The 16,308-nt window shown below is 40.5% G+C and overlaps 1 protein-coding gene and 1 pseudogene across 1 annotated transcript; one reads left to right on the forward strand and one right to left on the reverse strand.

Annotated features, from left to right (window-relative positions):
• The first annotated feature begins 10,953 nt into the window (after positions 1 to 10,953).
• On the forward strand, positions 10,954 to 12,186 carry LOC102501527 (heterogeneous nuclear ribonucleoprotein D-like pseudogene; annotated as a pseudogene).
• A 1,760-nt stretch (positions 12,187 to 13,946) lies between these two features.
• Positions 13,947 to 15,486, reverse strand: TIGD6 (tigger transposable element derived 6). The gene is given in 5 exon segments (XM_006172329.1): positions 13,947 to 14,509; positions 14,512 to 14,687; positions 14,689 to 14,743; positions 14,746 to 15,459; positions 15,462 to 15,486. Coding segments are annotated over 5 exon segments (1,533 nt in total).
• Positions 15,487 to 16,308: the final 822 nt, after the last annotated feature.

A 16,308-nucleotide genomic window follows, 5' to 3' on the forward strand; every position in this document is an offset into this window, starting at 1 on the left:
ATGTAACTTTCCATTATCACAACAAAGCAGTTTCTCAGTAGAAAATCCGGATTTCTTTCTTTTAGGTGAATGACATTGTGATTAAATATAACAATGTCCTGAATTCTGATATTCTTTTAGAGTTTAGGTCTAGAATTTCAAAAACTTTAGCTGCTCCTTTTATTTGTGCTGTTTTGTTTGTTTTTAGGCAATATTTGCCCTTTCCATCCAGCCATATGAGTAATAATGGGAAAATCATAGTATCTTGGTTAGTCTCTTGTTTTTAATCTCTCTTGTCCTTCTCCTAAGGCAGGTTTGAATTGAGATTATTATAGAAGTTGGAGACCCTGTGACAGAGTAACATTTGCATGTTTAAGACAACTCCATAAATTCAGTCAACACCAGCACAGCAAAACAAACAAAACCCAAAAACCAGACAAACAAAAACTCAGCCCAAAGAATTTGGGAAATCCCTTAAAAGGATAGAATAATTGGATTTGACCTTTACCTGATATTCCTATTCACATGTGGATGTAAATATTTCTTTAAACCGGAGCTACAGTATAAGCATGCAATTGGCAGCTTCATAAATGGTGTTCTGCTTTGTACCTGTCCCACCAATACATACTGACAAGATTTTGCTTTTATTAGCCACTCACAAAAACATTTAAGATTTCACTAGAATTTACATTTCACCCTCTGCTTAGGTTGTGGTCTGCATATATTTGAATGTTAAAATTATTCAATTGCTGTTACTTAAAGGAATCAAGTCTAGAACCAAAGCCTATCATCAGCAACAGTAGGGGGAAAAAAATCTAGTGTTTTTATTTGCTCAAGGACTTCAGCTTTAGTTCATTAGGTGATTTAAACACTATATTGATACAAAAATATCTTGTTAAGTCTAAACTTTAAAGTCTAATGAAGCATGCTCTCATTGCTTACTGACATATAAATTCGGACTTTTTTTTTTCTTTCAGTTTTGCTATCAGGCACGTGCTAGCTGGAGAGAGAGACAGAGAAAGAGAGGAGGAGGAGAGTAAGAAATCACTCTCCAGGGGATGGCCATGCCAGAATCCCTTTTCTTCCATTCTCCTCTTGGGATGTTAGACACATATACACACACGCACGTGCACACACACACATGCTTAGCACGACTTTCAAGCTGTTGGATCTGGAACTCAATTGTGTAGTCAGCCATGTGGGATCCAACTGCCTTAACCTCCAGGCCACCTACTGGCCCAAATTCTGACTATCTTAAAATGATTATAATTTAGGATCAGTTTTATGACCTAGTGGTTAAGGCAGCTAGATTCCACATTGCTGACCCTGGGGTTCAAGTCCTAGACCTGGGGACTTGAGAAACTTGGCAGGCGTGTGTGTCTCAAATCTGGAAAAGTGGGAGAAGTGGAGAAGGGACTGCTCATTCCCATGGTCACTGCCTTTCCATTTCCCTCTGTCTCTCTCTCTGGTGAGCGTACATCTTACGCTTTTTAAATGGTTATTTAATTGAAAAACAGTGTGTACACTGCTGATTATTAAAACTCTTACAGCCTTATTTATTTTAAAATCTGTGACAGCCCGAGAAGTGGAGTGTATCAAGGCACAGGAACACTAAGGAAAATATTTTAGAGGAGTGAAGGGAATAGGCCATTGAAGAGATTGTATCTGACCAGTGGATGGAGAAGAGGGGTCCCGTAACTGGGGGCCAGTCCCTTGTTAGCCCCACCCAGCAGTAGGGAGAGGAGGATTAGGAGCCACACCTTTGAGAGCAAGGTCGGAACTGAGTTCTGTTTGGGAAGGGGAGATGGCAGAACAAAACCGGGGGCGCTGAACACCTGCTAGCCAGGGGTGTGGCCAAAGCCTGAGCTGCAGGCTCTGGGGCTCCATCTTGCAGCTAAACCGGATGACTGTAGAACGGCCTGTGCTCTGACGGTACTGAACTAACTGACCAGTTTCTAGGGGATTATCCTTTTAAAAGGACCAAAGGAAACAAGATTTAGATAGTCTAATTTAGCTCTTAACAGATTTTGAAGTCAAAACTTGTTAAATTTACAGGATGGTAAATGGTGAACTTTAAAAATATATTAAACTGTTAGATGAATTTATTGGACGAGTTTAATGCTATGACTGTTTTCACAAGAACAGTAACTCTCTGCAGGAGGATTATCTTAGTAATTTGTCATTTAAGAGCACACTGTCAGGGTTAGCCCTGATCTTAATATAAAAGTGAAAAAAGGGCTGCTGTGTATTACTTGGCAGTTCACATTGAATCTTAGAGTTACAACAATAAACCTGAGCTCTGCGATCCTTATTAATGTGCTTAACGAGATGCTTTCCTCTGTGTTGAAACAGAGGAGCCATAGGTTCAGCCATTTCTAAGAACCTGCCGGGGAGCCTAGAACCCTGGGTCAGATGCTGAGACTATGGTTCTAGATGGGCTCTGTGGCAACTCCCCCAAGGAACACTCTGGGGAGGTGCTCCGTGGAGAATGTTGAACTCAGGCTCGACAGAGCTGAGCAGGAGGCAGCGATGCCCTGGTCTAGTCTGAGAAAGATCCCAGGGTGAGATGGTAAAAATTCAATGGACAACATTTAGACCTTGCTTAATTTTTTATTCTTTAGTGTGTTTTTCCCCCCTCCAATGTTTGCTTTATCCTGGTGATGCTTTATTTGAAACTGGGCTTAAAAAACTCAGAAAGGATTAAATTGGGACTGAAAAGCTGTCAAGCTCTCATCTAATTGGGGGGGGTCTGTATAAAGATTTTAGGTAATTGTGAATGGAATCATTAATTTGGGTGCTGATTACAAGAAGAATAATTATAACGGAACAAAACAAATTAAGACACCAGCTGGTTTGTTATTCTAAAAGTTAATAAATATTATTAAAATATTATATGTTAAAGCTAAATTTTAAGATTTAGAAAAAAGTTTTTAATAACTTTGGAAATGAATTCAGAGTTGGCAGTAGGGTCAATTTATTTTTTATAAGGTAATTTTTATCCTGATAAGATTATTTTTTTAAACGTACAACTGAAATTTTAAGCATGTTAAATACTGGCAGAAAGTAAATAAGCATTATACTAAGTAGTGGATTATTGCATATATTTAATTTTCCTTTTATCCTGTTGTAAATTATGAAGAGGATTGTATCAAATTCTGAAAACTGGAGTGAGGGATACTAAATGTCTTTATTGTCTATACTTTGTTTCTAAGTCTACACATAAGCAGCCTAAACCAGAACTTTTTTTTTTTGTTTATTTATTTTGTTTTGCTTTCCTTTTTTTTTTTTTTTCACTGCAGCTTTAATCTTGTTTCGGAAAGTTCTTTTCCCCTACTTCATGACCTATGCCTAAAATAAGATACTTGGAATCAAATAGCTCTTGCCTTTTCATAGCAAATCATCTGGGAAAGAAGATTTGATAGTCAATTCGTCTGGGAGACAATATTTGATTCCTGCTGTTGGCATGGCTTTTGGTTCTCAGAATTTAGTATTGAGAACGCCAAGCTACTTTGTTGTTGATGTTGATCTCCTTCGCAACTTTGTACACAAATCTAGACACTATCAGGGTGACAAGTGAATGAACTGAAATTCTCCGTTCTGTCTCTTCACCAGAAATGTATACTACCTTTTTCTCTGTAATTATTCAAGGCTGGAGACTTTTAAAAACATGTTTTATACTATCTTTTTAAAACTAAAGCAAGTGCCTCGATATTGTTTTATGTAATCATTACCTAACCCTCTGCGAGAAAAGAATGAGTTATTGATGGATTGCACCTATTGGAGGATGGGAGAGTTGGTTATCTGCAATCATTTTCTTCTAGAAGATATGCTTGTGCTCTTCGTTATGTAAGATCTGATATGTGTTTGAGATATAGAGTCATTCCTTTGCTAATAAATTGATACTCTGATAAAATGCTACTTTGTGTTTAAATTATTTAAGTGCAAGGGGATTCTGTCTTAAGCAGCAAAATATTTAGGCACCAGTGAGGTTTTTGTTGTTGTTTTCTTTAGATATTCTTCCATTGTGTGTGAGCACTTACCAGAGAGACAGAGAGAGAGGGAAGCTAAGAAATCACCCCCCCTAGGAGGATGGCCACACCACAATCCCTTTTCCTCCATTCTCCTCCTGGGATTTTGGGCACACATTCACACATGCCCAGTGTGTTTTTCAAACTATGGGACCTAGGACCTAAATGGCGGAATTGGCCACGTGTGTTTCAGCACCTACTGGTCCTAATACCAATGAGCTTTAAAATACTATGTCTTTGTATATGGAGACAAATTCAGTCATTAATTTTAATCAACTGTAAGCAAAAGATCTGTCCTCGCACACATAAAGCAATCCAGTTTTTATCTTTTGGCTTTGTGGTGTTGAGTAAGTCAGGTAACCTTTTGGGGGTTTCTATTTTCCATCAGTGATTGTTTGAAGACCTTTCCAGTTCTCACATTGCATGGTTCGTGTTTCTTACCATGTCAGAGCAGAAAATCTATATCAGATCGTGGTCTGCTGCCCTGATTCTGAAGCTGGTCAAGAGACCTTTGAACCACATTCGCATCAGTAAGCCTTATGGTAACTGAGCAGGAGAACTGGGGCTGGGATTCCAAGTGGAGCACATGTTGTAAGAATCTGTCCCACCACCCTGTCCCTATACCTGTCATGAAGTCTTCTTTGGAATGTCCTCCTCTTTCTGCCTTTCAGCTCTGGAAGAAACGAGAGTATGGGGCAGGGTTAAGGCCAATTATTTCTATTTTTAAAGTTCAACTTTTTAAAAAATTATTGTATTTATTTATCTATTTGTCTATTTATTTATTTATTATTTATTTTGACCAGATGAGAAAGCAAGCCACAAGGTTTAGGACTTGAACTGCGGTTGGCCATGTGGGAGTCTAGCTCTTTAACCACCATGCCACCTGGTAGCCCCAAGGACCGTTCTTAAGTCTTCCTTTTGCAATAACCCTGAGCATTTTGCCTCAACTTTATTCTTACCCCATAGAGTGAAGGGGTTGGACAGAATTGTTTTTTGTTTGTTTGGAGAGGTTTTTTTGTGTTTTTTGTTTGTTTGTTTGGTTTTTTGCTATAGGGCGTGGGCGCTCACCAGAAAGAGAGAGACAAAGAGACAGAAAGCAAGAAATCAGCCCCCAGGGGGTATGGCCACGCCGCAATCCCTTTTCCTTCATTCTCTTAGGATCTTGGGCATGCACTCACATGCACCCAGCGTGAGTTTAAGCCACTGGGTCTGGGACTCGAACCGTGGTCGACTACATGGGAGTCCAGCGACATAGCCATTACTTTAACTGCTGGTCCCAAGAATCGTATTTTTGCTGTTTGTTTTTTGCTTTCTTGCCAGAGGGTGTGTGCACTCGCTGGAGAAGGAGAAGACGAGGAAAGTGAGAAAGCATCTCCCACCATGGGGAATGGTCATGTCATAATCCGTTTTCCTCCACTGCTCCCTCCTTGCAGGATTTTGGGCACATAAACACATGTGCCTGTTGTGTTTTTCAAGCTGTTCTGTTGAACTCGAATTACACAGTTGGCCATGTGGTATCCTGCCACCTTAAATTAACCACAATGCCACAGGCTAGCTCTGAACCATCTTTTAAGAAGCCTTCCAGTCTTACTATCCTGTGCACTTACCTGTCTGAACACAGCACAGTATCCAGAGCCCTGAGAAGTGTGCTCAGTCATCCTAGCTTCATCTTGAGGTATCGTAGAGGGCTCTGCTTCCTAGCTTCAGTGCTTGGCCTCTTCTTACTTAGTACCACTGTTTTAAGTTCTTATTTTCAGATCCAACTGAGACTGATGAAAGCATGACTATCCTTGGAGAAATACCCACATGTGCATGTATATATGCAATTATAAAAAGTTTGGTTCATGGACCCCATATTGTGCATACGCTCTCTACAGATAACTGCATCCATATCTACAGCTTCAATTGTCTTAGTATCTGTGTGCTAATGGCAGCTCCAAAAGATTTTTAGCCTGAACTTTCTAGAAAAGTCAACCAGCATTATCTATATATTGGGTTTTTGGAAAAGTCATGATGTATATTTTTGGTTTTTAATGCAAAAATATGTCATGACTTTTCCAACAACCCAATCTGTACACCTTCAGAGCTGCTGTTACTGGACAGCTTTGCCTGGATGCCCAGACATCTCATGTAGAAATACTGCCCCCAACAAACTCATCTTCCCTTCCCTACCCTCTCTTTTTTTGAGAGATTTTTTGCTTATAGGGCACATGCTCTTGCCAGAGACAGAAAGTGAGAAGTCACCCCCCAAGAGGATAGCCATGCCACAATCCTTTTTTTCTCCAGTCTCAAGGTTTTGGACATATATGCACATGTGCCTGGCATGATTTTTAAGCTGCCAGCTCCAGGACCCAAGCAACGGTCAGCTATGTGGGAGTCCAGTGCCTTAACCACCACACCACCGGATGACCTTCCCCTCTTAACCAATCTTTAGAGAGATTTTTACTATAGGGCGTGTGCGCTCAACTGGAGAGACAAAGTGAGAAATCACTCCTCAGGGATTGCCATACTGCATTCCCTTCTCTATTCTCAGAATTCTGAGCAAGCATGCACATGTGCCTGGTGTGAGTTTAAGCCACTGTGTCCCGGTCTTGAACTGCAGTTGACTATTTGGAAGTCCAGTGACATAACCATTATACCATCTTCTGGTCTCCCTCTTAACCTATCTTGAGCATGGCATGACACAGCCACTGAAGTCAGAAGCCTGAGAATTTCTAGAATCTTCAACGCCCACACCAAATCCATCTACCTTGTGTTTCTCAAATCCAACATCTATCACCTGCCTTCAACATTCATTATTTCCAAGACTACGCCACGGCCTAGTTTGTTTCTTTACAATCCAGCCTCCTTATCGATTTTCAGTTATTATACTAAAAAAAGTTGACCCTCACCACTCGTCAGTGGTTACAGAGTAAGTTCAGAATGAATGGTCTAGCCTGTAAGACTTCAGAACTCTGTCTGCTTACATCTCAACTCTCGTCCTGCCCCAAGGCTTCTAGATATGCTGTTCTTTCATATTTGCTGTTCTTCCAGGGGTTAGCTCTCAGACCCTTTTGCCTAACTCCCTACTCCTTCCAGATACTTCTTATCAAATGTACTTTGCTCTTGGCAACTTTTCCAATCGAATTCCTCTTCTCTCATTCAAGGGCTCCTTTGGGCTCTACGTCCATACTCCAATATAATCTCTACATACTCTAAGGGCATTTACCAATCACATTTTCCCTTCATCTCTTTTATGTTTTATTTTAGATTTTGCTAGAGGATGCATGTATCTGACAGAGCGAGTGAAAGAGAGCATCTGCCATGGGGCATGCCATCCCCTCCTCCACTTCTCCCTTTTGGGATTTTTGGCATGCACACACACAAGTGCCTAGAATGGTTTTCAAGCCACTCGGTCCAGGATTCAAACTGTAGGGTCAGCCATGTGGGCTCTAGCTGTCTTAACCACTAGGCCATGGAGCTGGCTTTATCTCCTGTACTAAATGAACTTGAGGGTAGGGCCAAGTACTTCACCCTTAGAGCTCTGATGGCCAGCTCTAAGTAGGTATAAGGTCCAATCAATTATCAACATTATTGAACACATAAATATGTTTAGTGGATAATATTTCTAACACTGGTCATTTCCAGAGCATGTCTCCTGTCCAGAGTTAATTAAACGCATGTCCCTTGTGTATCAATAGGTTGGAAAAAGTCTTCAGTGAAGAGAACATGCAGTGGGGTGGATTAGGTGGTCCCAGGAATAGTTATTTCTAGGATGGTGGTTTGAGTAAGTCCTCCGTCCTATGTCTCTCTCTCTCTTTCCTTATTAACTTCCCTCTCAGTCTCTACTGCATCAGAGAAATTACAAGTGGCTGCCCCTAAGTTTTCTTCAGTTGACTCAACTGTCTCCCTTATGTAGCCCATTTCTGCCCTCTGGTGGCCTGAATATGCCACCACATTCCACCTAAAGATAAATGACAGGTTTAATAGGTCTGCAAAATGGCAATTAAATTAGTGAACTTATTTGTGTTTTTTATTATGATTTTCTATAAATATCAAGTGATAACAAGTGAAATAGTGCTCAGTATACAATATGTAACCAATAAATCTTAACTTCTTTACTCTTAACGAAAGCCCCTTCCTTCTTAGTAACAGGGCAAAGAGCTGTCATCTATAGATCAGGTTGGTAGCTCTGGAATACTAAACCTTAACAAGATTTTTTTTTTTTTTTTTTTGTAGAGGTTTTTGCATTAGGGCGCATATACTTGCAGAGGGGCAGGGGCGGGAAGGGAGAGATGGAGACAGTGAGAAGGAAAGTGAGAAATTACTCCCCAAGGCGGATGGCCATGCCACAACCCCTTCTCCTCCATTCTCCTCCTGGGATCTTGGGCATGCAGACACACCCATCTGGCATGAGTTTCAAGTCACCAGGTCTGGGACTCAAATGGTGGTCTCCCTGTGGGAATCCAGCGATGTAACTGCTACGCCATCTGCTGGCCCATTTCAGGAGCGATTTTCATAGAAGAAGGCGTCGGTGACGCAGGTCCTGCCGATAGATAGTACTGGTTAAGTTCCATATGGAGATGGATAGTAATGAGAACAGACAGCACTCAGAGAACACTTACTCTGCCAGGCACATCTTCGTATCCTCTGACCACACAGCTGAGGTAAGTACCTAGGCCCATAGGGTGCAGACCTATGGAGAGGACTCGTTAACAGGGGCAAAAGTGGGATTGCCACTCAAATGCAGCTGGAGTGACCAGGGAGGTGAGGAGAAGCCACAAAAGGAATGATTAGAGAAGACCAACAAGGGATATTAACCTTTGTTCCAAAAAGTACCCTCATGTCAAATAGATTCAAAGGTTTAACTAATGTCAGCTAGACTGCAAAAAGCTTTCTTTTTTTGAATTTGATTTCTGACTCCCAGAATTTAAATCATAACATACCAAATGAATCAGGAATATTAGATTTCCTTTTATTATTATTATGTTTGAGGCAAGTTTAAACACACACATTAGCAGCAGCATGGAAGGTATTGGAAATGCAAATTCTTTTTCTTTAAGAATTATTTTATTTTTTATTTATTCATTAATTTGTTTTTTTTTTAATTTTACCAGAAAGAGAGAGAGAGAGAGAGAGAGAAAGCCACAGGGTCAAGGACTTGAGCCGTGGTCAGCCACGTGGGAGTGTCCAGCACCTTAACCACCACTCCACCTGCTGGTCCCCAAAATGCAAATTCTTGAATCCTACCTGAGAGCTACTGAATCAGAAACTCTGGGTGGAACCCAATAGTCTTGGGTTTTTACAAATCATCCAACTGATTCTGATATCAACTAAAATATAAAAACCATTGAATTAGACTTACTGTGAAGTTGGGTCTAGGCCCATAGCAACTTGATTTTCTCCTGGTTAATCCACTCTTTTCCAAACTTGGCTGCACACTGGAATCACTTGGGGATCTTCAAAACTACTAATACAGGCCAGCCTGTGGCGTGGTGGTTATGTGAGCTGGAGCCCACATGGCTGACAGCGCAGTGGGAGTCCCAGACCTGGTGGCCTGAGAAACATACCAGGCATGTGTATGTGTGTACCTAAATTCCGAAAAGGAGGAAGGAACAGAGAAAAAAGGATTGAGGCATGACCACTCTCCATGGTGGTGCTTTCTCGCTTTCTCTCTCTCTCTGCCTTGTGCACATGCCCTCTGGTAAACTGAAAGAGAAATTCCTAATACCGGCTTTAAATCCAGTTCCATACAACACTCCGCCACTGCTACCGCGACACGAACTGCAATAGTACTGGTTAAGTTCCATATGGAGATGGATAGTAATGAGAACAGACAGCACTCAGAGAACACTTACTCTGCCAGGCACATCTTCGTATCCTCTGACCACACAGCTGAGGTAAGTACCTAGGCCCATAGGGTGCAGACCTATGGAGAGGACTCGTTAACAGGGGCAAAAGTGGGATTGCCACTCAAATGCAGCTGGAGTGACCAGGGAGGTGAGGAGAAGCCACAAAAGGCCTGATTAGAGAAGACCAACAAGGGATATTAACCTTTGTTCCAAAAAGTACCCTCATGTCAAATAGATTCAAAGGTTTAACTAATGTCAGCTAGACTGCAAAAAGCTTTCTTTTTTTGAATTTGATTTCTGACTCCCAGAATTTAAATCATAACATACCAAATGAATCAGGAATATTAGATTTCCTTCTATTATTATTATGTTTGAGGCAAGTTTAAACACACACATTAGCAGCAGCATGGAAGGTATTGGAAATGCAAATTCTTTTTCTTTAAGAATTATTTTATTTTTTATTTATTCATTAATTTGGTTTTTTTTTAATTTTACCAGAAAGAGAGAGAGAGAGAGAGAGAGAAAGCCACCAGGTCCAGGACTTGAGCCGTGGTCAGCCACGTGGGAGTGTCCAGCACCTTAACCACCACTCCACCTGCTGGTCCCCAAAATGCAAATTCTTGAATCCTACCTGAGAGCTACTGAATCAGAAACTCTGGGTGGAACCCAATAGTCTTGGGTTTTTACAAATCATCCAACTGATTCTGATATCAACTAAAATATAAAAACCATTGAATTAGACTTACTGTGAAGTTGGGTCTAGGCCCATAGCAACTTGATTTTCTCCTGGTTAATCCACTCTTTTCCAAACTTGGCTGCACACTGGAATCACTTGGGGATCTTCAAAACTACTAATACAGGCCAGCCTGTGGCGTGGTGGTTATGTGAGCTGGAGCCCACATGGCTGACAGCGCAGTGGGAGTCCCAGACCTGGTGGCCTGAGAAACATACCAGGCATGTGTATGTGTGTACCTAAATTCCGAAAAGGAGGAAGGAACAGAGAAAAAAGGATTGAGGCATGACCACTCTCCATGGTGGTGCTTTCTCGCTTTCTCTCTCTGCCTTGTGCACATGCCCTCTGGTAAACTGAAAAAGAAATTCCTAATACCGGTTTTAAATCCAGTTCCATACAACACTCCGCCGCTGCTACCGCGACACGAACTGCGCGCCAGCATCTCGGTGCCGACAGTTCCGCCGCCATGGAGGACCTGAATGAGTACAACATTGAGGAATTCGCGGAGGGATCCAAGATCAACGCCAGCAAGAATCAGCAGGTTGATGGTAAAATGTTTATTGGAGGCTTGAGCTGAGATACAAGCAAGAAAGATCTGACTGAATATTTGTCTCGATGTGGAGAAGTTGTGGACTGCACAATTAAAACAGATCCAGTCACTGGAAGATCAAGAGGATTTATATTTGTTTTTTCAAAGATGCTGCTAGTGTTGATAAGGCTTTGGAACTAAAAGAACACAAACTGGATGGCAAGTTGATAGGCCCCAAAGGGACCAAAGCTTTAAAAGGGAAAGAACCTCCCAAAAAGGTTTTTGTGAGTGCACTGAGCCCAGATACTTTGATTTGAAGAACAAATCAAAGAATATTTTGGAGCCTTTGGAGAGATTAAAAACACTGAACTTCCCATGAATGCAAAAACAAATGGCAGAAGAAGATTTTGTTTTACCACATACACAGATGAAGAACCAGTAAAGAAATTAGTAGAAAGCAGATACCATCAAATTGGTTCTGGGAAGTGTGAAATCAAGGTTGCACAACCCTAAGAGGTATATAGGCAACAGCAACAAAAAGGAGGAAGAGGTGCTGTGGCTGGTGGAAGAGGTGGTACTAGGGGTCGTGGCCAAGGTCAGGGCCAGAACTGGAACCAGGGATTTACTAACTGTTATGATCAAGGATATGGAAATTACAATAGTGCCAATGGTGGTGATCAAAGCTATAGTGTCTATGGCAGATATGATTATACTGGGTATAACTATGGGAACTGTGGATATGGACAGGGATATGCAGACTTCGGTGGCCAACAGAGTACTTATGGCAAGGCCTCTCGAGGGGGGGGCAATCACCAAAACAATTATCAGCCAGAGGAGATGTTAAAGTAACCCATCTTGCAGGATGACATTGAAGATTGGTCCTTCTGTCGATCTAAGATGATTATTTTGTAAGACTTTATAGTGTACATGACACAAACTGTGTCCAACTGTATATAGCCACCAATTAGTTTTTACTTTGTCCTTCGCTATCTGTGTTATGACTCAATGTGGATTTTGTGTTTATACAAATTTTATTTGTATGATTTCATGTTAAACCTCAAATAAATGCTTCCTTATGTGATTGTTGTGTGTCAGGTACTACATAGCTCTGTAAAAAATGTAACCTTTAATAAGCAATAATTGAGGCACAGTTTATTTTGTAGGGAGTATTTGGTCCACAGGGAGAAACTGCACTCCTTCATAAATAGCCAGCCATGGTGTTTACCCTATTACCCATTTCTGTAGATGTATTCTATGTTAAGGCTTTGTCTCCCTGCTAACTGAGGCTACCACCACATTTTGATGTTCTTTCCTTTCCCTACTGGATATCTGGAGGCTTGGTCATGAAACTAGATCATAATATTGTGATTAGTGGAATCTTTCTAGTAGACCATGTAATCTTCTGGATTATGTTTTTTAAGAAAAATGGCTTTTTACCACCACCATGGTGTAGCATATTTTGCTTTCTTCCTATTTCTGGTAAGCCACTTATGATTTGCTCGTTGTTTTCAGAGTAAGTCTGGTCTGCTAGAAAAAGCTTTCTCTGATAACATGAGTTTGTCTTGGTACGAATCTTCAGATAAAAGAGTACTGTAAAGCTGTGTGGTAGGAGCTAATGGTTTAAGAGCATTAAAAACAGTTGCAAGGATTTTCGCAGGCAAGTATTAGATTAAAACAAGCTAGTGATGATAATTTAGTTGCATTCTTTTGATAATGTCACAGCCATCAGACTGAAGAAAGTGTTTTATATATGGACTTTAGGCTGTAGAGTTTTGTGGTATGAATTAGAAAAACTCACAACTGATCTCATTTTTAATGCAGTTAGTGCATGATGAGCTGAGTAGTTAAGCATTTCCGTATTCAGACATAGGAAGGAATAGTGGACAAGATATTCTTGAGTCTTAAGGGTATAAATGTTGATTTAAGTGTGACTAAATCATGTCATTTTAGCACATCTGGTGCACTGAAAGGTCAATTTATGTCTGTTTTAGAGGACTTCCTCCAACTTTGAGTTTTTTATTAAGTGTAGTTGGATTTAGGGAAGTTGGTTTCTGTTGATCCTAGATAGCTACTGGATTGGCATAGGCTTTTAAGGCTGTAAATTGTTTAATGCTAATGAACCTGCTTGCTTTTTTTCTTTTTTCTTTCTTTTTTTCTTTGTGTGTGTGTGTGTGTGTGTGTGTGTGTGTGTGTGTGTGCCTGTAACTGTTCCAATGATATTTGTACTTGCTGAGCTATCAAGTAACAATGCTCTTGGCCTTGTTTGGCTCTTATTTTGCTATGTAATGTACACCTAGGCCAAGTACCAGTGTTGGCTATTGCAAGGGATTGTTTATTCTTCCATATGCAAACCTTGGAGAGTGGACAGGAGATCATTTTATTTTGTGAAGTCAGTGTCTAGGGTAGTAAATCCTATTGAGTTCAAATTTATGATGTGGTGACAAGTTGACATTGAAATTGTCCTTTTCTCTGATCAAAAATGATTAAAGGCTTTTAAAACAAACAAACAAACAAAAAGAAATTACTAATACCATCACCAGAGATTGTGATTTCATTGGTCGGGGATATGATATGAGCTTTGGAATTTTTAAAAGATTCTCAAGTGATCTTAATGTGCAGATGAGTTTTGAAAACTATTGGATTAACCCAATGAGAACACACTTATTAATCTTACTTCTTTTCCATCTTCCATTCATGGAGGTCTCCTGATTATTTTAGAGTACTGGAATATTATTATAAAAATATTGCTTTTCTTCAATTTTAATCTCCTATCTAAAGACATCTTTATTTTTTATAAAATGCATTTTCTAAAGTAAAAGAGGCAGTTAGGTCCCACATTATTTTGTTTAGAAGAAATCCATAATTTTGGAATCAACAAGAGTTTGTGTTAATCTTTTCATTAAATATTCATCTATGCCATTTAGCTGTCTAAAAATGGCATCAGGAACATCTATGCAAGTGGAAAGGAACTGTCTAAGTTTCTGTACACTTGAGATGGCCTCTATAATTGTGATTTGGGGCTGCTCTGGTAAAGATAGCTCCTCTTCATTGTCACGTCCAGCTTCAGCAGTATTTTCATCAGGCATCATGCCCTGGATGATCTCTGTGTCAATCAGCTCTGGGGAGATGACGAGATCATCATCTGCAGTGTCAAAGTCGTGGAAATTTACTTCACTGGGGACACAGGTGCTAACAGCCACTGAGTGCCACAACTTTTTGAGGGCAATGTCTGGTCCACCATCTACTGCTGCTGTGTCAGAATCTGTAAGTTCCACAGGGATGATGCCTGCCTTCTGCCAACATCTCACCACTGTGGATGGCTTGACTGACCACCATGCTGTTGCAATCATGTCCATGGCATGCTGGATGTTCACCTTCTCTTGATCCTCGCTGTTGAGCTGGAGGAGGTGAGAAGACGGCTCCTGTACAGCACTTTCATGGTATGAATTACGCCAAGGTTCAGTGGTTGCAGGACAGCAGTACAGTTTGTGGACAGATACGCCACCTGAATCCTTTCCAAGTGGGGAAGCATATTGTGAGCAGGGCAGTTGTTGATGAGCAGGAGGATTGGTGTTCTGCTTGCTTCATCCATCCACTTACAGCAACCACTCATTAAACAGATCCCTTGTCATCCACGCCCAATGGCTTGGCAATCATGAGGGAGGGAATGGACGTTCCTGAGGCAGTGTGGGTTGGCTGACCTACCAACAATCAATGGTCTCATTTTTTCAGTCCCTGAAGCATTGCAACAAAAGAGTGCTGTCAACTGCTGCTTTGCTTTCTTACCTCCTCTACAATGATTCCTTTTAGCAGCAAGTGTGTGCTGGGGAAGCAACTGGAAAAACACTCCTGTCTCATTAGTATTAAAGATATCTTCTGGGCTATAGTCAGCAATCAGTTTTATAAATTCCCCTGCATGCCACTCATTAACCTTATCTATCCCTAGACCATTCATTAACATGTCACTATCCTCTCTACAGATTGCTTTCAAAGCAATTGCATGGCGATCTCTAAATCTGTTTATCTAGCCCATACTTGCTTGAAAATTGTCATAGCTTAGCACGTTGGCCAAGTTTAGTGCTTGAATGACAGAACTAGTCACAAGAATGTTTTTGGCATGGATTTCTTGAAACCAAACAAAAACAGCCTTAACAATGTCATCATAAAGAGCACTCCTTAACCTTTTCTGCCAGGGTCCCACAGATGCCTCCTGCACCTTTTCTTCAAATTTGGTCCGATTCTTTAAGAACATAGACAAAGTAGGAGGAGTGATACCAAATTCTTTTGCAACATCGCCTTTCTTTTTGCCTAAGTCTACAACTTCCACAACTTTCATCTTCTCTTCTAGGGAGAACTGCGATGTTTCTAGTTCCCCTCATTTGCCATTTCCAGGGTATGAGGGACAGACCACACCTAATAGGCCTGCATCTGTTTCTCCTCTTGGCTTGCTTTACCACAAGTGTGGAAAACTGAGAAGACAAAATGGAGTACCTATCAGGAACCGATAGTGGATTTCCCCCTGTAAGATAGGTTCAGACTTTTAAAATATCATACTAAGAACGGTAAGGCCAAAGCCAAGAAAAATATTCAGGCTATTGATCTTTTGCAGAAACTACCTATATGGACTAATAGAATGTTTGAAACAGAAGCGAATCTTACAGAAAATCTAATTTATTAACACTTAAAACTTCCTAAGCCTCTGTAAAAATGGAAACAATGATGTCTGCTCTACCTGTTATAATAGATCAAAGTAAGAGGTGACAAAAAAGAACTTTAAAAATAGCAATGCACTGTATAAATTCAAAGAGTTATTGTCCAGTTTGTTTTATGGATACAAAAACTGAGGCCTAGAGAAGAAGCCTACCTAGGTTCATACCCCTTAGGTTTCTTGACTCAGATCAGTGTTATTTCTGCCACACCATGATGTGCTTGAAACTTCACCAAAATGAGATCTTCAAAGCCTTCAAAGATTTTCACTGTTGGACAATGTTTCTGGTAACCACACATTAATTTGATGAATATTTACAGGTACCTAATGGTAAGGTTACAATAGTGAGCAACAGAGTTAAGGTCCTTGCCTTTAACAAATATAGAATGTGTGTGTGTGTGGGGGGGGGTAAACAAAAGTAAAACAAAAAAATAATATAATTATAGAGTGTGATATATGCTATAAAGAAAATAAGCAAAGACCATGATGTGGAATAAAGA

Source organism: Tupaia chinensis, unplaced genomic scaffold (genome assembly GCF_000334495.1).
Source record: "Tupaia chinensis unplaced genomic scaffold, TupChi_1.0 Scaffold000303_1, whole genome shotgun sequence".
Lineage (NCBI taxonomy): Eukaryota > Metazoa > Chordata > Mammalia > Scandentia > Tupaiidae > Tupaia > Tupaia belangeri.